Source organism: Cnephaeus nilssonii (assembly GCF_951640355.1).
Source record: "Cnephaeus nilssonii genome assembly, chromosome: 10".
Lineage (NCBI taxonomy): Eukaryota > Metazoa > Chordata > Mammalia > Chiroptera > Vespertilionidae > Cnephaeus > Cnephaeus nilssonii.
The window spans coordinates 50,977,697-51,002,395 of record NC_137081.1 but is presented as its reverse complement, the minus strand read 5'-3'; the positions used below and the strand labels follow the sequence as shown (position 1 = coordinate 51,002,395).

Here is a 24,699-nt window from a genome sequence, read left to right as displayed (position 1 = left end):
AACCAAAGGACTTGTATGCATGCATATTAGCATAACCAATGGACATAGACACTGGGGCAGTGGGGGCTTGCCTGGGGTGGGAATGGTTGCAGGGGGTCAATTGGGAGGAAAGGAGACATGTAAAACTTAAGACAATTTAAAAAAATAAATAAAAACTAAATTAAAAAATGATTTGGGGTGAACCTACTAGGCTTTGGCCTATGCAAAATGAGGAAGTAGGCACAGGTTATTTTGAATTTTGTCCATTTCTCCCATGAGCTTTCTTTCCATTGCTGGTCGAATAGATGGTTCCCCAGTCCTCTGTGGTTTGGGAAGATATTTACTCCCTACTTTCCACATACTCTGCTACAAGAAAATCTGTATAGTGTGTTCCTGACTGAATCTCCCACTGCCTTTGTCTGGAACTTCAAATCCAAGTGGCATCTGGAAGGAACAGTGTCTTGGACACTGACAATAATACCTTCACCTATCTCTCAACCCTCAATGGAGTAAGTAAATAATGACTTGGGATCCCATCTGTAAAAGTCAGCCCTCCATAATTCATGATTAATAAATGTTAAGTGCTGTGATTCTGAGGCATTATTCATGTCTCACCCAATGACATCATTATCCTAGTTCCACAAGGTAGAACCAAGGAGTCATTCTACTTCTCTGTCCCCCTAATTGAATCTGTCACCAAATCCTGTCAATTTTTTTCTCAAAAACGTCCTTGGGAGTTCATCTACTTCCCTCTGTCTTCTTTATTGCCTATATAGCAGCTGAACTTTCATGTTTATCTGTGAGCTCCATGAAAGCATGAATATTTTCTGATTTCCTCCCATTGTTAGATCATTATTATGTGGCACACGTTGAACAGGTATATATTGATGATTATTCAATATATACCTGTTCAATGAATAAATGAGAAGCTGTGATAGACCTTAAATCTGTGTACAGATTTGTACAGAAATGAAAGGAAAATAATAATTATAAGAAAGAATAAACATAAGCTAAAGGATAAAATAACTAATATGACTTGTAGGCCAAAAATAAGATGGACTAGAAATGAGGGTAGGTTTTTGAGTAAATGGTAAATAACTTTCCATGGAAGGCATAGGGTCAGATTATAGAGGCAACAGAGTTTATGGGAAAGTGGAGATTTTTTAAGCAGGATGGTGATAAATTGGAAGGAAAAGTTAAATATGTATTAGTTGAAGCAAAAAAGCCAGTATTAATTCACATGTGATATGATGAGGACCCAGATTAGGAAGGTAGCAGTAGGTTTTACAAGAGAAAGTTTTAGAGAGAAAAAAAAATTTAAAGAAAAAGAACTTGGGTCATTGTCAGTGAATGTGGGGCATGGATATCACTCTCTCCTCGTATTTTAATTAATTTTTCTAGACTTATTTTTACTTGGCAATGAAATTCCAGATGCATTAATTTATAGTTATTTTAACAATATCTACATATTATAGGAAATAAAATATGAAAAAGTGCTCTAAACCTGGATGTTTAAACATCAACCACTTTGACATTTTGGATTGGACAATTCTTTGACATGGGGCCTGTCCTGCGCATTGTGGGATGTTTAGCAGCATCCCTGGCCTCTAGCCCTTAGATGCCAGTAGCATCTGCCTACCCAGTTGTGACATCAAATATGTCTCTAGCCCTAGCCAGTTTGGCTCAGTGGATAGAGCATTGCCTGTGGACTGAAGGGTCCCAGGTTCGATTCTGGTCAAGGGCACATGCCCGGCTCCATCCCCAGTAGGGGATGGGCAGGAGGCAGCCTACAATGATTCTCATTATTGATGTTTCTCTTTCTCCCTCTCCCTTCCTCTCTGAAATCAATAAAAAATATATTATAAAAATACATCTAGACAACGCTAAATGTCCCATGGAGAAGAAAGGGAAAAATTTCCTCTGTTGGAGAGCCACTATTCTAAAAGTAGAGTCCCATAAAGTGCATAATATCATCATTATTATAGGAAGAGATTAATGGGGTTGGGGGAAGGAGGATCTATGTAAAGATTTTAGATTTTTTAAAATATCATCATTATAAATAGTTACTATTTATAATGATGATATTTTAAGATTTTTTAAAATATCATCATTATAAATAGTTACTATTAAAAAACAAGCACATTTTAAATTTACTTCAGAAAGTGAATTCTTAAGGAAAAATTTGAGGAAAACACATCTTATGTTAAATGTAAACATCATTTTTAAAGGGATGTTTAGAATGGAAGGAGTAAACCTTTAAATGTACTTACATTGAGTTCTAAAACTATTCCAAGGCAATCAATCAGCAATGACACGAGCGTGGCTATGGTGATGATAACCACTGTTACTATTACGTGGGACACTGATGAAAGATTCCCACCAAAAAACACATTGGCAATTACCTGCCAAATAAACAGATTATTTAGAAAGGGATTCTCAGACACATGCAGGATTTATTAAGAGAGTATTTCATATTATGGCACTTAGGACTATATAAAATACTGCCAATCAAAATTTAAGCCATATGAATGTTGTACATTTTTTCAAGTACTTACACATAGACATACACACATCAATAACAAGGATTCTTTGTTGAACTATTAGACAGGCAGTACATAGCATACTAATGTGTGAATAAATATATTTCTCAAGTGTAAGAGAGACTTTTGAAAGTTGCCTATCATTCTTCCTTGAGTCCAACAAGGTTACCTCTAAGACAATCCATAGATGCTACTGAGATTATTTGAATGACCTCTAAGAAAGAAGTTACCATAATTTTCTTTAATAATAATGGATGTGTAATATCCTTTACTGACAGGAAATTAGTTTTATGTATTCTAATCCTATTTGATACAAGTTAAATCTATTTTATCTTGCATTTCCTCAACATAAATGGAGAAAAGCTGATCACCATTTTCCAATGATACTTAGATTAGGAAATCAATCAACAATTAACTATTTAATATGTCCTATCCTGTGATATGTTGGCAAAGAGAAAATGTCTAGATGATTCCTATTCTAATTGGAGAGATCCAATCAATCTCATGAAACAAATAGTAATTGATTTGTGTCAGGATAAAAAAAGATCAAATAGAACTTAGAACTAGAAGTAGCTTTATTTACCTAGATCTGTCTTCCTTATAGTAATTGGCTTTATAACATTTCTGAAATGTGCTTGTTCTACCTTGTCTTGAGGTAGGGCTTGAAACATGGATAGGATTTAGAGCAGAATTATAAACTGATGCAACAGTGTGAAAAAGAACAACGAGGTAAGAACAGGAATGAAACCTACGAAGGACAAAGAGGAGATAGTCTGAACAGGGTGGTGTCTGCACCACAAAAAACATGAGGCAAGAATTGGAAATGGTAGGAGATTGCCAGAGGGTGGGGAACCTTCACAAAGCCAACTCTCTAAGCTGTGATAAGTAAACGTCCTAAATAAGTAACATTCCCCATAGAGGCATACCACTGTAACCTTGGCAATACTTTAATGGGGATACTAATAACTTTTACTCATTTATGGTTTTACAATTGGCAATGTCTTTACAAATATTAACTTGTTTAAGATTCATTTTTATAGAGGCCTCTATGATAGAACTGTAATTGTGGAAAGTCACTAGTGAGGCAGGATAGTGAGACACGCTTTTGGACACCCTTGTATGCGGCTGGCTACTTTACCTATAACTAAAAATGGCTGTGATTATGTTTTTACCAAAACATTGTATATTTGTGTGTGTGTGTATGCGTGTAAAAAAAGAAAAAAGAAAAAGAGAAAGGAAGTGAATGGGTGAGGTATATGTAAGATTCCTCTGCCTAGCAGTTGTTCTGATGGCAGAGATCTTGATTTAGTTCTGTCTTCCTGTCATGGCAGCTAGAAAGGAAACACAAGTTCCAAGTATTGAAGACATAGCTGTGCAGGTGGAATGACTCAGACTGTCCACAGACAGTTCACCAGAAACCATATGAGGATGACCATCTGTTATTGCTCATCTAGAGATCAGAACTGAACCTAAAGTACTGGGCAGAAGCTAAAATAAAACCATTTCCTGCCTCCAACATTAGTTGGCAAAATTCTAAAGGCTCTTAGATTTTTAAAAATCAACATAAAGTTCAGCCTAGGACTTCATTATATTCAAGGTGGAGAACTGACCAGTGAGTTGCACTTTTGCAGGTGAGGACAAGTGCTAACTGTGAAGGACCTACATAGTGCTGACCATTTCCTTATTCCATGTCCCTGTGCTGTTCCTCATCCCCAGCATTGGCAGAAGGTAAGCACCGCTCTGCCTCTAGAAGCCTGCCCGTTAGTTAGTGTGTTTAAGCTCTGTAGGAGTGTCACTTCACACATTGGAGCCCTTCACATGGTGCACTGTGTAAACAGCGTCTAGGAATAGATCCTAAGACTAATCCCCTTTCAGTGTGATCCCTGAAAGAACCACTGTGAAGCAGGATCATGTTTTTGTGCTAACTGGTACAGTGGATTTTTAGCTAATTTGCATAAAGAACTCCGAACAAGCCATGTTCTCTAAATTTTATACAAAGAGGATTAGTTCTCTTTCACCTAATCTTCCTCCACAAATCCAGGTGGACTAGATAACATAACTTGGAGTTGATTTAAAAGTGAAATATATATAATACTATTTATAATCTTTTATGTGGTATATAAATACAAATAAATTTATATAAACATATAAAATATATCCATAAAATGAATGGTGTAAATGGAATTTTGGGTTTCCAGGGAAATGATATTTTTTATTTTAAAATATAAGAAAACTGATCAGAATCTGTCCTATGGTGCCTTTCATACATGTTGACTTATAAAACATCTTAGCAAAAAGATAATTTTGTAAAACATGTTTTAAACTTTAGTACTTAATTTCTTTGTAAGAATGTTGTTTTTTGTTTGTTTGTTTTTAAAAACTTAGTTTGGCTCTATTAAAGACTGGCATTCATTTTGGAATGCAGTTGTGTAAATATTTACACTTATGCTAATATAAACTAAACCAAATCTAATTTTAAAAAAATAGATCTTGTAAACACTGAATATACGAAAATTTGGGGAATTTGCAGATTCAGATTACTTACAAATCTTTCTAAATTAAATGTAGTAGCGAGAGCCCCTAGATAAAGTGTTGGAAAGGAATTGTGCTTACCTCTCTCGTCACAAAGCATTCAATTGGGTACGTCAAAATGACAGTGACTCCATAACAAAACCTTCCAAAGGTTACCAGGTCATCATTTCTGCAATAATTTTCAAATAAGTCTCCTAGAGAATGATATAAAATAGACTTACTTAATAAATATTATACATTGATATAAATATCTAATAAAGAACATAGTGGATATTTATTATATCAATGAAGCTACATAAACTTCATTTTATTTAATCCATAGGATAAATTGCCAAATCTAAATATGTTTTTGAATTCAATAATTATGTAATTATTGTCTGATATGAAAACTAGTATATGTTCCACCTGAAGATGAATTAATCACTAGTAGTTTTCCTCTTATTCTCATTTTTTTCTTTGGTAGATTTGCTTAAATTTGTATCAACTTCTGAAAAGTATTTTTATCCATTGTCTTCGTACACCAGAATCAACTCCCTAAATTCTTGTGCATTGGTTTTATAAACTTGCTTCTGGTCTTTGTTTCTGGTAAGTGACTTCATTATTTTGTCAAAGGGTCTTTTAAAATAAACAAATTTCCTTTTGAAATGCTATTCATAGATCAAGGACAATCCTGAAAGGAAGAGTGGACCATTGCGTCTGGGGAGCTGAATTTCCTGTGTATCACACCACAGGGTCTAATCACAAACTCAGGCCACAGCAAGGAATTCCAAACATACAGTATCTTTCATGGTATCCAATGAACTCCAGTGTAAATGCACTGATTCAAAACTGAAAATATGGAAGAGTAGTATATTTCATTAGTCCCAAACTCAATGAGGGACCATATATACCTTGAACCAGTTCTTGCTTAGAGACTGTATTTTCTCAGATACCTCTGTGATCGGAGGAGGGCAGAGAAGACAGGTCAGCAAAAAAAGTTTCCTAATACTGTAACAAAAAAAAACTTCGGTCTGTGTATTTCCTAAATATAACACACGTCTTAAAATTTTGGTCAGTTTCCATTAGACTGAATAGGAAATTAGTTCAAAGTCACACATTACTACATTGTTGAAAAAGAAAACAATACTTTTGTACTTTCTTCATTTAAAAAGCAAAATGACCTGCCTCTTCCTAAGACTTATTTTAAGTGACTCTTCTCTCCTCCCACCATCCACTAGAACAAATGTATATTACTTCCTGGTGTTTCTTTGGGGCCGAAGGGGATTAACCACAGAGCAGTAGTGGCAGAGACCTGTTTCAAGGTTGATAGAAAAGGTTCCAGCACTTTAAGAAAACAGGACAGACGCTCCCCTTCACTAACCTCCACTAAAAAATGAGCCGACACCGGCTCAAAAGTCACTGGAAATGTCAAGAACAATCTAGAGTTCTGACTGCCTCCTCACACGCTGAAATTAATCTACTGAAAAGGGAAAGGAAAGAAACACACAGTTTGCACAAACAAGACCAGATCTGCCTTAGGTGAAATGGCCTGAAAAAACAATGTCAGCTTATTCTAGCTTGAGACTAAGTGTATTTTAGGGAATTATAGCTAGGGAAACCACACACACACGCGCACACACACACACACACACACACACACACACACACACACCCTACCAAACCTGTCAGCTTTGTTATATAAAGATTTAATTATATCTGAGCAATTACCACTGTTAAATACACCAATGAGATGTGACCAATAAAAAGGGTTTGTGTGTTACAGAGAAGGCATTAAAAAACCAAGGTTTTGTATAGATTGGAGCCTACAGACCATTCATCTTGGCAAAAATAGTGATACGTGGCAATATTTTGAGAAGATTCTTAACAAGACTTTCAAGGGACTTTATTACTGCACTTTTATGGTGCACACATGTATTATATTTTTATTGCATTGGGCTTATGTTAATCACTCTCTTTTGAAACCATCTTTATTTCTCAAGTAACATCTGTCTTGAAACATGTCACCTGTAACCTCTGTTTGAACACTCACCTAAGAGGAGCAGGCATCTAAGAGACAGCGTTTAATGGGTCACACTTGACCAAAATGTGGTAAGCAGCAAGAAAAATGAAAATAAAATTGTACTGGAAGTCTGGAGACTTGTTTTCCACTTTGTCACCAGCCAGCTTGAGCAAGTCACTTCTGTTTGTGTTTTAAACAGGGGGTAAAGCTGGTTCTTCCACTTACCTTCCTAGAGTTGTTTAAAGGTCAAATGAGATAATAGACCTGCGAAAGCTGTGAGAGGCATGAATCATAGCATTTAGCAGGCTGTCACACTAAATATTATACTACATAGATGAGGGAATGTGAGGGTCAAAGGAAGAGAAGAGGTGACCACTCAGTTGTTGGGCCTGGGTGAAAAGAAGACCAGAGAAGAAAGTTTGGTGCGGTGCAGTGAGGTGAGGTTGGGGGAGGGAAGAGGCTGGTTTTGAGAATAGCGATGTTTTGTGTTTAAGGCAAGAATGGAACAACTAAGTAGAAATGGCCTGCAGGCAAGAGGCTGAAGATGGCTATAAAAATTCTGGACTAGTTAAGATAATGAAAGTCTGCAGAGAATTTGTTAAGAGGAAAAAAGGCAACTTGCCTGAACCAATTAATGGGAGGTGGGGGTATAGAGGGGGAGGGATGAGAAAGCAAAGATGAATTACTTGGAGAGAAAAAAATTATGGACAGAGCAAATGATGGCATGGTAGTGCTCCTTTCTCTTCAGGAGGAAAGGATGTTCGGTACTATTAAGTGATTCAGAGAAGTCCATGAGAATCAGAACCAAGAAGAAGATTCTTAGCTTTGATTAGCTTTGAAGAGTGGGAGGATATTGCTGTTTTCAAAAATAAAGTTGCAGTGGAGTAGCAGAGAAGGAAACTAGAATTCAGGTACTCTGAAGGGAAAGCATGAAGGAGGGAGAATGGACTATAGAATTTTAGCAGTTTTGCCAGGCCATTGTGGCTCAGAGGTTGAGCGTCAGGTTTCAGGCTCAACCCCCAGTAGGGTGCGTGCAGAAGGTAACGGTGTGATAATTCTCTGTCATCATTGATGTTACTATTTCTCCCTCTATCTTGATCTCAGAGAGGGAGAGAGAGGGAGAGAGAGATAGAAACATCAGTGATGAGAGATAATCATTGATTGGCTTCCTCCTGTATGCCCCCTACTGGGGATTGAGCTAGGGCTATATTTTTTAAAATATATTTTTATAGCCCTAGCTGGTTTGGCTCAGTGGATAGAGCTTGGGCCTGTGGACTGAAGGGTCCCAGGTTCAATTCTGGTCAAGGGCACATGCTCATGCCCAGGTTTCAAGCTCGATCCCCAGTAGGGGGCGTACAGGAGGAAGCCAATCAATGATGATCTCTCATCACCAAAGGACTTGTGTGCATGCATATAAGCATAACCAATGGACACAGAGACCAGGGGGCTGAGGGCATGAGCGGGGAGGGTGGGGGGCAATGAAGGGATAAGGACACATACGTAATACCTTAATCAATAAAGAAAATAAAATTTAAAAATATTTTTTTTTAAAAAAAAGAAGTTTAGCAGTTTTAAAATGAGAAAATTAGAAAACAGGAGCAGCAGAGAGATAAGGAGGTAGAGGAAAAAATAGACAGAAGAAAGATTTGTCTGAAGTAGAACATTGGGTATAAGTGTACCCCAAATGAAAAGTGATAACAGCACTCTGTGAATACTAAATTATGGTAAGACCAAACTTCTCATTTTACCTTGGGTGAAGCCAGTAAATGTCAAGTATCCACATGTAGCAAAGAGAATACTGATAAACACAGAAACCAAGGTGGACACATGGATGATGCGGGACCACTTAGCTACTGTGCGTTCCTCCAAAGAACCATACACTAAGAAGCAGTTATGGTGGCAAATAAATGCTGCAAACAAACAACAAAAATGATTATTGAAACAAGCACCAGTGTCCTCTTTTTACTTCTGAAAATTCAGAGATGCATGCTACTTTGGAATGATGATGAACTGAAGTTCAAATATACTAATTTATGAGATATATCAAAAAATAATCTTTCTAGCAGCTTGGGGAATGAGAAATTTCATTCACATTAGGCCTGTGTAGTCTCTTCATGTCACTCTTGATATAAACCAGGCCTATTCAATTTTCTCTCCCATTTTCCGTTTTCTAGTGGCCTTTCCAATCTTAAGGGGAATATAAACAACACTATATTTCCAGTCCACGGCTTCTTTTCCAATCTGTGATGTAACAGAGGCACTTTAGACATCCGGCCAATTCCTAATACTTTGTGTGCAAGGTTTTAAAGAAATCCATAACATTTGCTAGATTTTCAAGTGAAGAAAAAAATGGCTTTCATGAATGTTCTGCATGAGAAAGAGACTTGTCCAAATGGAAGCAAATTTTAGTGATGAGTGAGAAAAGTTTGGGCCTAATTTTATGTTGGCACAAACTAGATCATATGCTGCTAATAGGATGTCTAAGACACAGGACATCTGTTCTCCAGACACAGATCTGAAACACAGCACTTCTTCACTGTACAGGAGACTCCATATTGAGAAAGAGCCTTTGAAACCATATACTCACCAAACGACATGACACCAACAGCCTGAATGGCATTGGGTTTTGCAAATACCCAGGCATCTTCTGTTTTTGGTCTAAAAGATAGTTAATTTAATGAATAATTAAACAGATACAAGCATAAGCATATCTGAGAACAAGGAATGCTGTCACAATATAAATGAAAATCTTTATGTCAGAAATAATAAGGTGTCTCCATTAATTGTAAATAAATTCCTTAGGAATATCAATGCTTTCTGTTAACCCCAGTCCTCTAAAAATGCATGTCAAATACTTGGAAAGGCTATATTACATATTTTAAATATCCACCAATTACTTAATTTTGTGACTATTTGGTCACTAATTTAACAACAAACATTTGTTATGTAGTCATTTGATATATTAATTGAGAAAGATACAAAAATTAATAATGCAGTGTTATTCTTCAATTAATCAATACTGCCCTTTATTTCCCTCCAACTAATTCTTCCAGATTCATCTTACACAACAGAAATTCATAGCTGGCACTACTTTATTGAGGAAGGTGGACATGAACTAATGTCAATCAATGATGTACTTAGCCATCGTCAGGAAACTATCTTTTTAAAAAATATATATATTTTATTGATTTTTTACAGAGAGGAAGGGAGAGGGATAGAGAGTTAGAAACATCAATGAGAGAGAAACATTGATCAGCTGCCTCCTGCATACTCCCTACTGGGTATGTGCCCGCAACCAAGGTACATGCCCTTGACCAGTATCGAACCTGGGACCCTTGAGTCCGCAGGCTGACGCTCTATCCACTGAGTCAAACCGGTTAGAGCGGGAAACTATCTTATGTTATCTCAATCTTCACAATATCTTAAGTATTATTATCACCATTTAATAGATTAGGAGAGGAAAGTCCTGGGTGATCACATAACTGGTCAATCTTCCTCAGATAGTAAGTGAAGAAGTTGAGATTTCTCCTTGGTCTGTCCATCTCAATATCTCTTCCACACTGAACTCCCAGTCACCTTGTTTCCACCTGTGGGCATAGTTCTCAAAAAGGTTGGAAACATATACACTTTAAATAACTCAAAGGAGCCTCTTTCTCAGTGGAATTAAAATATTTGCTAGCCTCTCTATTGGCAGGGATTGGTTTCCCAGTAATGGTGAAGAGCATAGGCTCCAGGTAGGACAGCCTGCTTTGGTTTTCTGGCCCCTTCCACTTATTAGCTGTGTGATCTTAGGGAAGTTACTTAACCTCTCTGTGTTTCAGTGTTGATATGTACAAAAGTAGGATAATGATAGTACCTTGCTCATTGAGTCCATATACTAAACTCCTGACAGAGAGCCTAGAATATATTAAGTGTTCAGATTATGCACTGTATTGTCGTTATTATCCACTGTCATGAACTAAAAGGTAGCAAAAGTCTAAAAAAGTATGGCTAGCTTCCCTGAAAAGAAAAGGCTTTAGCAAGACCCAAAGAATGCATGAAATTAGAAGAGGGGGATGGGGAAGAAAAGTCCTAAAAAGCACAAAGCCATCTATTTTATGTTTGTTATTGATTCTAGAGCAAAGTAGACACAAAAACATCCCATTGGTTTTGTCGAAGTTAGTGAGATTTATGCATTATGCCATTTCTTTCCACTTTTGAAATGAGCAGATGCAGACACAAAGGAACTAGCTAGCCTCCGAGGGAGGCCTCCAGCTGGTACAAGGCTTGCTCCACTTTCCTTAGTTTTTTGAGTGGGAGTTGCTGCCACCTGCTGCCTCCACTACTACCTGTCAAATTCCAATGTTAATGTGGAAAAATACATATTTTGTTCATGGTCTTTAAATATTTTTTTAAAGGCAGTACTAAGAGTTGCAGAAACTTGACTATGTTTAACTTTCTAATATATTTTAAATGATGTACTTTTCCTGTTAAAGGATTTGCAGACAAATAAAACTCATTTTTTTCTGTTCAGTACAGATTGCAGTGGTGTCTTACTTTTTAACTATTATATTAGTAATAAAAAGATAGGAGTTTGATATTCATTTTTCTTCTTTATTTAAGTTTTTAAAAATGTTCTTGGCCCATATGATTCCTTCAGTATATTCCTAGCAACGAGGGAGTATGGAACAGTAACTAGACATCATTTTGGATTTTCTGTGTTCAGTGTAATGATGCTGATTTTATAAGATGTAAAGTACCAAAAAAAGATGTTATAGCTTGGGGGAAAAAATGTGTTCAAATCTAGATTAAGTGAAAAGAAAAGATATTGAATATGGCTTTGCAATTGTTTATGAAATAGCCTGTGATTGAATTCTAGACAACCATTTCAAGAGGAAAAAGTGTCTTTTTATATTTTATGAGATTGCTGAAACCTTGATACCCAACGTGGATGAGAAAATGAACATATAGATTGTTCTGACTTTAGGCTTAGATGCTGAAATAGAAAATGAAATATCAAATGCAATCAAGAAAATATATAAGAAAAAAATCATGACAAAAAAGAGTTTTTCTAATAAATGCAAGGGTAGTTCAATAACTGAAGAATCTATTAATGTAATTCATCACATTAACAGATTAATGGAATTAAAAGCTAACACCATTGAAAAATATTTTGAATAGCCTACAATCCAGTATTTTTTTTGATTAGCAAAATATTAATAAAATAGAACTTCCTTAACCTAATAGAAACATGACATATTTAGAAGTGGGAAATTATCAATATTACAGTTAAAGATGGAAACCGGATAAGGATATTCACCATCATGTCTTCCATAATACATGTGTTAATTCTAGGAAAAAAACAAGTATGTAAGAAGAGAAATGCTGTATAATTCCACCTATATTTCATTCCAGAAAAGGCAAAACTATGAAGACAGTAAAAAGATCAGTGGTTGCCAGGAGTTGGGGTTTAGGGAATGGTACGAATAGGCAGAGTGAGAGGAATTGTAGGGCAGTGAAATACTCTGCATGATAATATAATGATGGATGCATGTCATTATACATTTGCCCAAACCCACAGAATGTACAATACCAAAAGTGAACTCTATTTAAATTATGGACCTTGGTTGATTCTGGTATACTAATCTACATTCATCAATTGTAACCAATGTACCACTCTAGCAGGGGATGCTAAAAATGGGGGACCTATACGGAAAAATCTTTATGCTTGCCTTTCAATTTTGCTGTGAACTAAAAAAAAAACAAAGTCTTAAAAAAATCTGAACTGGACATCTAGCTAAACATGGTTAAAAACAAAGCCAAAAGCAAGTGTTAATTCAAGAAAAAACAGGTGTGCAAGAAGAGAGCTATAACTATTTAATTTTGAACATTGTGTTATATATTTGCATATTATGATATGGAAGGAGAGAAATGATAATTTGAGAGAGCTAAATCCTCATTTACTATATGACAAGACAACAGTGAGAAACCAGAAATAGCAATTACAAGCATATTATGTAGAAGTAAAAAACGTAAATGCCAAACGATACATCTGAAATAGGAAAAGATTTGGTAGTAGATCTCTCTGTTTCATTAAAAGCCATCTGTAATATTTGATTTTGTAGAAATATATGAATGTATTCTTTTGAGAAAAAAATAAAACCAAATGAAAGTAATATTGGGGAAAATCAGGATCCTTTAAAATGCCCCACAAGGCTTCAATTAGATCATGGCAACGTAATGGAGGCTTACTGTAAGGTTAAATGCTTCAAGTGTTTTAATATACTTTAATACTAACAAAAATAGAGGCTGGCTCATAGCATTTTGCAGCCTTGGTATGGCAAATACTTTCAAAAGAATAATTGCTTGCTTCCCTTATTCTAAAAAATCCAGTCATATACATAGTTACATTTTTTTTAAAAAAAGCCTTTTTGTGTGGGAGTGGGGAGGTTTGGGGGAGTTCTTCATTCTGCAAAATTATCTCAGCTTGTATTCTTGGATTCAGGCATTTCATCCTATTTTGAAAGACAAATTCCACTTTGACAACAGTTGGGTGGTAGTAATAAGGCAAAGCAATAGGAAGCAAGCCCTAACAAATATGCCTTCAGTCTCCACAGACTTATGAAAACAAGCTTCAGGGGGATTGCTTCTGATCCCCAGAACGTAAGACTTCAGATCCGAAAGATCAAACATCACACCGCTCTGTGGTACCTGCCCAGATTCTTTTCCGCTAAACACAGGCACCTTCCAAATCAGATGATCTCGGGCAGGGTCTGCATTTTTGTTAAGAGAGCCTTACATATTAACCTCTTCAACCAGACACATCGGAGAGGTAAGTGCTCCAGCTGGCAGGCAAACAAAGGCTCCACGTTTCCTGTCAGGCCACCAGCTATTAATGACGGAGGCAGATCTGCCCACTTCCCCAGCCCGGCCCTGGCTGACAGCTCTCTGCCACTTCCTGGCTCCCAGCTCACGTTTCTTCTGATTCTGTTCTCTGCATAATTGTGATTTATATGAACATTAAAGCTATTCAGGAAAATTCTTCTTGGGAATCACTCTAAACATCAAAACTGATCTTTTTTTTTTTTTTTAAACACACATTTTACATAAAGCTAATCTTGAGTTAAAATGTACATAAGACATTATGCTGATTTTTTGGGCCAAAATATCTTCTTTTTTATATGAATCATATAAAAAGCTTGCACAGCTTGGCACCACAAATATCACAAATACTTCTTTTTTCTCATTTGGGACACTAACCATTTTTGATTTTTATTGTCACTTTCTTTCTTTCTTTCTTTCTTTCTTTCTTTCTTTCTTTCTTTCTTTCTTTCTTTCCTTTCTTCCTTCCTCCACTATTGGCTCTAATTTCTCTGTTAACCCTGAAAATTTGGTGTTAACTGTTTTTGTCAGTTTGGATTGAAAAAAGCAGAGAGTGGATCAGAGAGGGCATAATTTCACTTTTCATTTATATAATTTTTAAATTAAATTTATTTTTTAAATTTATTTGAGAGAGAGAGAGGTGAGCATTGATTCAATTCATTGTTCCACTTATTTATTCATCAGTTGCTCTTTGCATGTGGGCTGACTGGGGATGGAGCACTCAACTTGGGCGCCTCAGGACAACACTCTAAGCAATTGAGCTACCCGGCCAGGGCCTCACTTCTTCATATAGTAAAAATTTGTTAGAATTATGAGTGTTGTTTTGATTCTCAACTGTGTTTTTCACAGAACAGAATTACATGAAAATATTTTACATTAAAATAAATGTAACGCAGTTAATTATTTTCTATTAGGGTTCTACTTGGCTTTACCTCTCTTCACCTTATACACTGTCTCTGCACAATCTTGTGCATAGCAAACTCTCCCTAAACTCCAGACTTGCATTTCCAAAATGCTGGGTGACTTCTTCTTCTTCCTCTCTCTGAACACCAGGTGTTACTCAAAATAAAGATATTAAAATATTAAAAACTCATTATTTTTCCCCAGACTGCTTCCTCTCCTATCCTGGTTAATAACTTAGAAAAACCTGGGCCCCTTCCTCTACATTTTAATACACCCTATTAAGTAGTCTACTGAAGTGGGTTTGTCTACCCCACCTCACCCCCAATAAGTTTTAAGAGTCCTGCAAAAAAGGATTGTGCTTTATTGATCTTCCCAGTCCCAGTACCTGAAAAGTGACTAAAGCAAGTAAGCATTTAGTAAATGCTAATTGACTGAACAGACTCTTCCATTTCCTCATTTTGGTGGTGAGCTCTGGACCATCTACCAGTCTGGTTATCCAAACAGAAAACCTTGGCATCACCCGCCTCTTTACTTCCTCTTCCCTTGTATCATGTCTTTCTACCCCCAATTTGTGCTCACCTCTGCTGCAACATAAAAGCAAGATAGAGTTTTTGAGGACATTCTTAAGGGAGACGCCTTTATTTTTATTTGAAAGTCCCCTAATCCATGGCAAAGTGTCCGTCCTCTCCATGTCCCTGTCCTAATGTGATAATCTTGAACTGATTCTATCATTATATGCATCATTCCTCTAGGCCTCACACACTTCTGCCAACAATAGCTTCCAACCTCCTCCCACTCTCCTTTTTCATCCAATTAATGCCAGCACATTTTAAGCAGCAGAGCACATATTGCATTATCTTGAAATTCTATTAAATTAGTCTACGGAGGTTACCTTCTATGTGCTTGTCCACCCCACCTGCCTGCCTGCCTGCCCAGCTTGTGTTAAGGACTCTTCCTCTGTTTCCATGGCACTTTCTATAATTCTATTAAGTATTTTATTCAGATTATCTCTCCAGTGTCTATTCTCCCCATCTACACACTATAGGTGTCTAAGGTGAGGGATTTTTTTCTTCATCTTCACAGTCCCAATTCCTAGAAGAGTAATTGCCATCAGCTGGACATTTAATAAATGCTTGTTGGCTAAAAAAAAACAAAACAGGCTACTCTATTTTTGTTCTTTGATTATAAATCTATACCAGAGACCAGTATGTGTTCTAACTGGCAATAAAAAACAGGTTGCCAGCCTCACTAAGGCAGCCATTTATAAAAATATTAATGATGGACCCTGGCCAGTGTTGTGAGGTGTTTAGAGCATCAGCCCATGCACCAAAAGGTCTCAGGTTCGATTCCCAGTCAAGGGCACATTCTATTTGTTGCTTCATGTAGGCAAACTGGTAAAACTTACCAGTAGCTCTAACAGTGCTGCAGAACTTGGAGTTAAATGATATTTTACAAATGAGTTAAAAATCTTTCTAGTATGGAAATAACCTTAGGAACATTTTCTTTGACAAGGGAATATTTTTGTATGAAATTTTTATTGTCCCAAGATAATTTTTATTTTTTCATTACTTCAAAAATTTGGTCGGTCAGTCCTCAAGTTGAATCAACTAAAATCAGAAAAAAAAACAAAACACATAGATTCATCCACTTATTCAACTAATCAACAGTTCTTTGCTGAATTCTAATTCTTTGTTAGCCACTGTACTCAGTAATGGGGATTCGGTGTGAAATAAAACAAATGTGATCTCTGTTCTCATGGAGTTCACAATACAGTGAGAAATACATAAAATACACAACAAAACATATAAAAGATGAATAAAGATAATTTTACAAATAGCATTATTATTTTATTCCTATGTGTAAGTCCCTTCTCATGTCCTATGGTAAAATTCCAAATTTAACCAACCGAAGTATTCAAGTTCTGAACCTACTCCTGTCTACCACACTCTCAGATAATCACATTTCAGAAAGAAATAGAGGGTACTGCACATGAACATGCAAATTCCCTTTACTGGTCTTCAGAATAAAACCGTATTTACTCTCCATACTCTTACTGTTTCAACAGGAAGAAGTATCCCAACTCCACTCCAAGGATTACTCTATATTGTAAACTAGGGGCCCGGTGCACGAAATTCATGCACTGGGGTTGAGGGGTCCCTCAGCCCAACCTGCCCCCTCTCACATACTGGGTGCCCTCAGGGGATGTCCTACTGATGTCCCGTGGGGAGTGGGCCTAAGCCACAGTCTGGCCTCCCTTTGTGGGAGGCAACCGGGCTGATCAGGGGAAGGCACCAGCCCCATCACCCTGCTGCTGCAGCCACTGCCAGTCACCACAGCCACCAAGGTGTTTTCATCAATACGGACTCCAGTCCCTTCACCAAGAAAAAATGACAACTTTCTTTAGGCATGTTCAAGATGTGTCTTTCATAGGCTAAGCATTTCTTTTTGTTTTTTTTAATCCTCACCTGAGGATATGTCCCCATTGATTTTTAGAGAGTGTGGAAGAAAGAGGGAGAGACAGAGAGAAACATCAATGTGAGAGGGACACTTTGATTGGTTGCCTCCTGTATGAGCCCTGACCATGGGCGCCAGGCTGGGGGGCATGCAGGGACCCCTGGGCCGCACACAGCGGTGGCCGCCGGGGTCTCCACACACCCCAGAGGCCAGCAGCCAGGCCCCCATCGTGGGCGCCAGGCTGGGGGCGTGGACCCAAACTGCCTCTTGGTGCTGGAGCATTCCCAAGTGGCTGGGGGCACTATGGTGACAGGGGATGTTTCCGCCCCGCCCCCAGCCCCTTGGCGCCTGCACCTATAGGCTTGAAGTAGCCAGGGGGCGTTTTGGGACCCCTGCCGCCCAGGACCTAAGCGAGGGCCTACAGGCTTGGAGCGGCCTGGGTCCCGAGGATGTTTACGGGACCCAGGCCGCGTTCTGGGGCCCCTGCCTCTCAGGACCTAAGCGCTGGCCTATAGGCTCTGAGCGGCCTGGGTCCGGAGGATGTTTATGGGACCCAGGCTGCTCAGTGCCCGCATATGCAAATTAACCACATCTTGTTCGCTCTGATTGGCTGTGGGTGTAGCGAAGGTGCGATCAATTTGCATGTTTGTCTATTATTAGGTAAGATTCCAACTTTTCAAGATCTCCTGGCTTGATCTACAAGTTCAATATCTTCTATGGTCAAAAAGATATTTTATTAGGGTTCTTACTCCCTCAAACCACTGTTTTGTCATGTCATTTGCATTTATTTATGCTCTTCACACACAAATAAGAAGGAGGAGGGAAAGGATTTGCAAAATTTACTTTCCTATCATTTTGCTTTCATCTTAATTCTCTCTCATCTGGCTTCTACTCATATTATTTGGTTGAATCTCTGGAAGGTTACGAGTAACTTCCTGTCACCTGAAGTAGAAGCCTGTGGTTTGCATCAGGCAGTGTCTGCTTCTGGCATCATTGCCTTGCTTTCCTTTAGGGGCGTCCTTCCCCCACTCCGAGTCCATGTGATTTAGTTTGGTTGACCTTATCCTTAGCATGGAGGGTGATCAAGTAATCTAAACATGAGCAACTCAAAGAGGCCATGATGATAGGGTTTGGGATTGTCACAGGTCCTCAGTAGAGCCAATCAGAACTGACATTGGAAGTAAAGTTGAAGATAATTTATAAAACAAAGCTCTTTCTTTTTATATAGACTTAAACTTGAATGGATGTAGGCTGAGACTGCTGCTGCCATCTTGTCATGATAAAGGGAAAGCCTGTCAGAAACTAGAGACATTACAGGAAGTGAAGCCAAGAGATTTAAAAAAGGAGAGAAATTATGTCTGATTTCATTGACTGAGCTCCTAAATTCAAACAAACCTCATAACAGAACTACCCTTGAGCTTTACAGTAATCTGAGCAATAAATTTCCTTTGCTTCATTCAGTTTGGGTCCTGTGGTTGTTGTCATTGGCAACAAAAAGAGCAATAATGTATACATTATCAAAACATCCCATTTAACAAAACTAATTATTCCATTTTTTCAAATATGCATTATTTCTCTATCTTAACACATTTTTTTCTGATCCTTTCTTTAATTCCTTTTAGTTCCCTCTTATGTCTAGGATTATATTGTAGAATTTCAGGATTAGAATGGATAAGGGGTAGAGGAACTAATATGTGTTGAGGTCCTTGGGGAAGGCATATTTTATGTGCATAAATACCTGGGGAAAGTGTAGCTGCATTTTTGCAATTATATTTGGAACACCAACAACACACACACTGTTGTTTAAAATGCTATAAAAGAGATGCCACATGAAGAGAAAATAGCTGTAAATATGGACTGCATACTATCATTTCTATTTTGAATATAAAGAATTGAATATTAACAAAGCACAGAATGAAGGCTTTCATAGCAATTATGTCTCTGATCCTAGTTTGGAAAAGAATGGGAGGACTGTGTTATTACATTTTCATACTAGCACGCTTTCTAGAAAGCAATTAAATTGCTGCCTCAGTTTTTCGAAAACAAAAGGTTAGAAAATACAATAAACTGACCATTATTTCCATAAAGAACTGAAAGTCATTGGACTGTGAGCTATTTGAAATCATATCAAAAAGCAGAATTTATGGCCCTCTGAGTTATGAAAAAGGAAATTGAACTGTGTTTCATTTTTAAAACACAACCACTAAAAAGGTGTTTCCATAGTAACAAGGTCAATACCAGTAGCCATTACAGACCGTCCTCCTTTCTGATAGTGGGTTTAAAGATCTCTTTCAAATACCAATTTAAAAACCCTATGAAAAAAGTATAGTTTTTCTGATCATTCATCCGAACCAAGAATGAGGAAAAACACACATTGGAGTACTGAATTTCTCATGTTTTATGGATTACGAGCATTTGTGGCTATCATATTTTCAGAAAGAAGCCTGCCTGGCCAGCTACTATGCCAGTCCCTGAAGATGGGATTTGATTAGCCTGATTGTAAATCTGGACAAATAGAAGTTGTTTGCAGTAGTATTCAAACAGAAATAAAAGGCGGCACAGTATTGAGAAACACACTTCTTTAACATCTAAATATTGAAAGAGTTAAGTAAATAACCACTGTTATTAGAAAAATTTCAAAGGCTCAGATAAAATAAGACATCACCACTAGAGCAAGCTTAGAAAGATGCAGGCCTCATTTTGATTACAGTAGAAATAAATAGCTCTGTGGCCATAAAGTCAATTCATTAAGGCCAACCAGGAAGTGGCTTCTCCTTTCTCTTCCTTTGTATTGAGATATGCTGCCTTTATGATGATCATTTGTAAGATATTTTATTTCTCTTTGTATTCAAAATAGTATCTCACATAACATTTTGTATATAAAAGATACTAAAAAAAGTAAGTGGAAAATGAATCATGAAAAATAATGACAAAAGAGTAACTAAAATAACATAAAATCTCCAGTCTATTTTTAGAAATGATGCATCAGTTTGCCCTAGCTGGTTTGGCTTAGTGGATGAAGCATCGGCCTATGGACCAGGGGGTCCCGGGTTCGATTCCAGTCAAGGGCACATGCCCAGGGTTGCGGGCTCGATCCCCAGTGGGGGGTGTGCAGGAGGCGGCCGATCAATGATTCTCTCTCATCATTGATGTTTCTATCTCTCTCTTCCTCTCTGAAATCAATAAAAATATATTTTTAAAAAAAAGTGTACTCATAATATTAATCTCTTTACCAAGGGGCTCTTGATCCTTGCTCACAGATTCATTAACTGTTAAATAATGAATCCAATCGCCTGGTCCCTACGCAGATCTCTCAGAATCTCTGCAGGTAGGGACCTGACATCAGTATTTTGAAAAGCTGCTCAGCTCAGGTAATTCTAAGGAGAAGCCAGAGTTGAAAAATCATTGCTTTAAATGGTTTTCCTGAAGGTCAATTAATGAATAATTTATTTTCCTTCAACTTTTAAGGACTTGTTTTTCCCCCTCAATATTGTATCATAGTGCTATACCAAATCTATAAGACTTTTTATTATAACCTACTGGTTTATTCTCTAGAATCACTTTTCATAATAAAAACTTCAATGAAAATAGTTGTCTTATACAATTGAAAAATTAAGCCAAAATTATTAATTGAATTCTGTGTTCAATATATTTCTTAGCTCTTTGTTGCTGTGCAATCAACTTTTGAAAATCAGAACTGAATACAGACCAACATAATAGATGCTAAGTAAATATCAGTAGAATTTAATATATGCTTTTGGGTTTTTATGCTTTCCTTTCCTGGGCCTATATTGCCTTTTACACCCTTATCTATCTGGAAAAGTTCAGATTCATCCTTCAAAACATACAGATCATGTTTCTCTTCCTCCAGGAAGCCTTCCCTGATTCAGACAGACTATTAAACACTCTCTTATGTAGCACTGCCACTACCCCTCATTTATGCTTCTATTTAGCACTCCTTCTACTATACTGTCATTTCTTTTCTTTTTTAAACATATGTCCCTTCTCTATAACTGATTGTGAACAACTTGCAGCAGGTGCTGACTTATGCCTCTCTGCTCTTTTTCTCTCAGGGCACACCAAAATAGCCAGAAACAATAAGCACTCTGAGTTTACTATATGAAAGAATAGTGGCCACATTGAAGTGAACCAGGTGCATTTCAAAAACTCTATTGTAATGGACTAAACTGTCTCCCCAACAATGTTCAAGGGCTAACCTCCAGTGAGATGGAATCTGGAGATAGGGACTTTGGAAGATAATTAGGTTTAGATGAGGTCATGGGGGCTGGGCACTCTTGATGGGATCAGTGCTCTTATAAGAGGAGACACAAGAGAGCTTGCTTTCTGACACATGAAGACACAGCAAGAAGACCAGGAAGAGATTTCTCACCAGAATCTGACCACACTGGCAGCCTCCAGACTGTGAGAAAGTAAATGTCTGTTGTTTAAGCTACCCACCTATAGTATTTTGTTCCAGCAACCCAAGTTGACTAATACAATTATGAGCTGGGATTAAGTTGTTTGAAGAGAACATTAATCTAAGCATCAGAGATAATTACACATTTCCTTTTTATTTAAGTATTTAAAAAAATGTTTGTTTTTACAAAGGAAAGGCCATATCCAATGCAGTTAGACTAGATATTTCATATTTTCTTCCCAATAAATTTGAGGCTTCATTTTTGGTATTTACCTGATACAGCATCGAGTAACAAATGAAGTGATTTTTGCATAAGAACAGTTAATCAATAGGAAAAAAGTAAGCTACCTTGGGGACCACATTATTAATTGTAGCTATTCACCAGGCTTCCTTTTTTCCCCCTCTCTCACAGGTAACATTCTTTGAAGATCCAGCCTGTCATTATGTCTTAAGTTAATTTCATTTTGTCTTATTTGGGATAGTGAAAATATTTAAGGTCTCATGGAAACTCCATAATGTATTATGTATTTATTCAACAAATACTTATTGTGCATTTATGGGAATCTAATTTTGCATTTAAAGCCAATTTAGTTAGTTTTATTCCAGCATTCTCTTGGGACTATGGAGATGAACTACTCAGCCCTTATCTGGTGAGTCTATTCTATAACCAAATAATAAAAACTGTGCAGTTTAGATCAGCAGTACTCACACTTTGAATTTCACGGATGAGTAAATAAAATTTGGGAAACTGATACCAAGTTCCCAACATTTATTTGGCCAACTATTAACATTAAAAACAAATACCACTATCATCTTTCACTATTAGTTCACAAATGACAAAGCATCCTACATAATAAAAAGGTAATATGCAAATTGCATCACTCAGCTACGCCCACGATTGGGCCGGCTGGAGGCATGGGGGGCGGGACTCAGGGTGGCCGATTGGCTGGCAGGAGGAGCAGGGGGCGGGTACTTGCGAGTCCCCACCCCCCGCTCCTCTCACCAGCCTAAACGCCGGTGCTGCGGGAGGACCCATGGGGCCCGGCAGAAGGCGCCGGTGGCGGAACTCAGGGTGGCCGATTGCGTGGCTGCCGGCATCAGTTTTCCGCCAGCATCAGTTTTCCTCTGGCCACCTGACGAGGAGCACCTCCAGCCAGCGCCATCGGCCACTCTGAGTCCTGCCCCAGCTTTCGGGAGGCACTCCGATCAGCGGGTGGTCAGAGGAAATGGCTCCAGGTGGCCAATCGCGCTGGCTGGAGGCGCTCCGATCCGCGAGTGGCCAGAGGAAAACTGGTGCTGGCGGAAAACTGGTGCTGGCAGCCAGGTGAAGGAAAGTCTATTGCACGAAACTTCGTGCAACGGGCTTCTAGTGTTACTATAAAATAATTAAAGAATATAATCTTAGTAGAGAGTAAAGGGTGGCTTTCAATGTGACTACATTTTGTTTAATGGCCAAAAGCATCCAAAATATTCTTTATTCCTCTCATTTCAACCTAGATTGATGAAATTTATTAAGAACAAATCTATCTCTAAGGTATATATAGAAATTTCTATCATCTACCACTTTTCCTCCTGAGTGCTCTACCTAGACCCTATTTCTCACCATTCTCATCAGCTATGCAGAGTCCAAGGTAAACATGCATGCCTAGCTACATGTAATTATTTTCTCTCATTTTTGCAAATAATGAAGAAAGAAAAATGATGCTTCTGGTACCACTATTACTTTACATTTCAGAATTTACGCCAAACAAATATCTATTTGAAAGTCATAAATCAAAGACCAATCAATATAGCAACAAAACTTACATGTGTGGACCCAATGAAATTACCCTGGCCATTGCAATTCCAAGAATCACAGTTGTTAAAACTGTGGAAATAAGAGAGATCTGCAAAAGAAAATGTAACGATACCATTAGTTGCTTCGTAGAGCAGTGTGCTGCTGCATTAATAATTAAAAATGCAATAGCCGACTATTTAGTCAGGGTCACTGACCTCGTTTCCCCTAGATTGTCAAATAAAAAAATGACAACAGCCAACACAACAATAGCCATCCAGTGTGAATGAATCAATAAGCCTATTTCTTTTGTCATATCAACAAAAAAAGATAATATTTATTTGGTGTGCCACAGGATTTTAATAATTAGTTTATGTGTTGCCATGAGATTAAAAAGGTTGAAAATCGCTGGTATAGGAATTATTTTATTGAAAATATTAGGTGTTTCTCTCTTTACTTGAGTAAATATATGCCCAGTTTCAAATACAATAATTTAGTAGTTTATTCTTATAGGTTGGGTTGATAATTTCAAGTATATAACTTTTTATCATATCATAGTCTGTTTTTTTTCCACTTAAATAGGAGAGCAAGTATCATACATGACTGTTGTAATCTTGCAAGATGGCTTTACATGATTTTAGTGGCTTCCTGTGTAGAATGCAAAACTGATGATTTTCTTCTATGAAAGTGAAAATATCTTTATTTTTCTTCAGGCCCTATGTTAGTGTTGACTTATGCTTTTTTTTCTATCTATAGTTGCTCCTTCTGCTTGTCTTTATCTTACCCTCACCCTTCCAACCCAACAATCCCCTCTCACATTTTTGGGGTGCCTTTAATGTTTCCTTTTTGTTCTCTAGCTTTAGTTGTTTGCCTTTGTGATCTTGCCATTTGGTCTGTATTTCTAAGTCTTCTTTGCTTCTTCCTTTCTCTTTGGTCACTATTTCAACTGGTTAAAACATAAACCGATCTGTGTATGCATGTGTTCTACACACTCATTACATTAGATTTATGTTTAATCTCTTACTTTTTAATGCATAAACACATTTTAGACTTTTTTCTTCTGATAAGATAAATAAAATACAAACTTTATTTTATTTCATTTAATGGTTGTTAACCTTGTTTTCTGTGTTGTTAGTTTTTAACTAGAAGGAAAGTTCTATTATGAGCCCTCTGATCTACTGAGGAACAGAAATGTTAAGTAACATTCCCAAGGTCACACAGCAAGAAAGTGGCAAAGGAG

The 24,699-nt window shown here is 37.4% G+C and overlaps 1 protein-coding gene across 1 annotated transcript in view; it reads right to left on the bottom strand.

The window, feature by feature from the left end:
- SLC38A11 (solute carrier family 38 member 11) overlaps positions 1 to 24,699 on the bottom strand; it is a gene marked incomplete at its 3' end in the record, with an annotated part of 48,983 nt that overhangs the window by 8,119 nt on the left and 16,165 nt on the right. The window contains exons 7-11 of the mRNA XM_079782972.1: positions 23,492 to 23,571; positions 9,638 to 9,708; positions 8,799 to 8,960; positions 5,133 to 5,245; positions 2,250 to 2,381 (exon numbers count right to left, since the gene is read on the bottom strand). Coding sequence (XP_079639098.1) covers positions 2,250 to 2,381; positions 5,133 to 5,245; positions 8,799 to 8,960; positions 9,638 to 9,708; positions 23,492 to 23,571 — 558 coding nt within the window. The remainder of the gene's footprint in view (positions 1 to 2,249; positions 2,382 to 5,132; positions 5,246 to 8,798; positions 8,961 to 9,637; positions 9,709 to 23,491; positions 23,572 to 24,699) is intronic.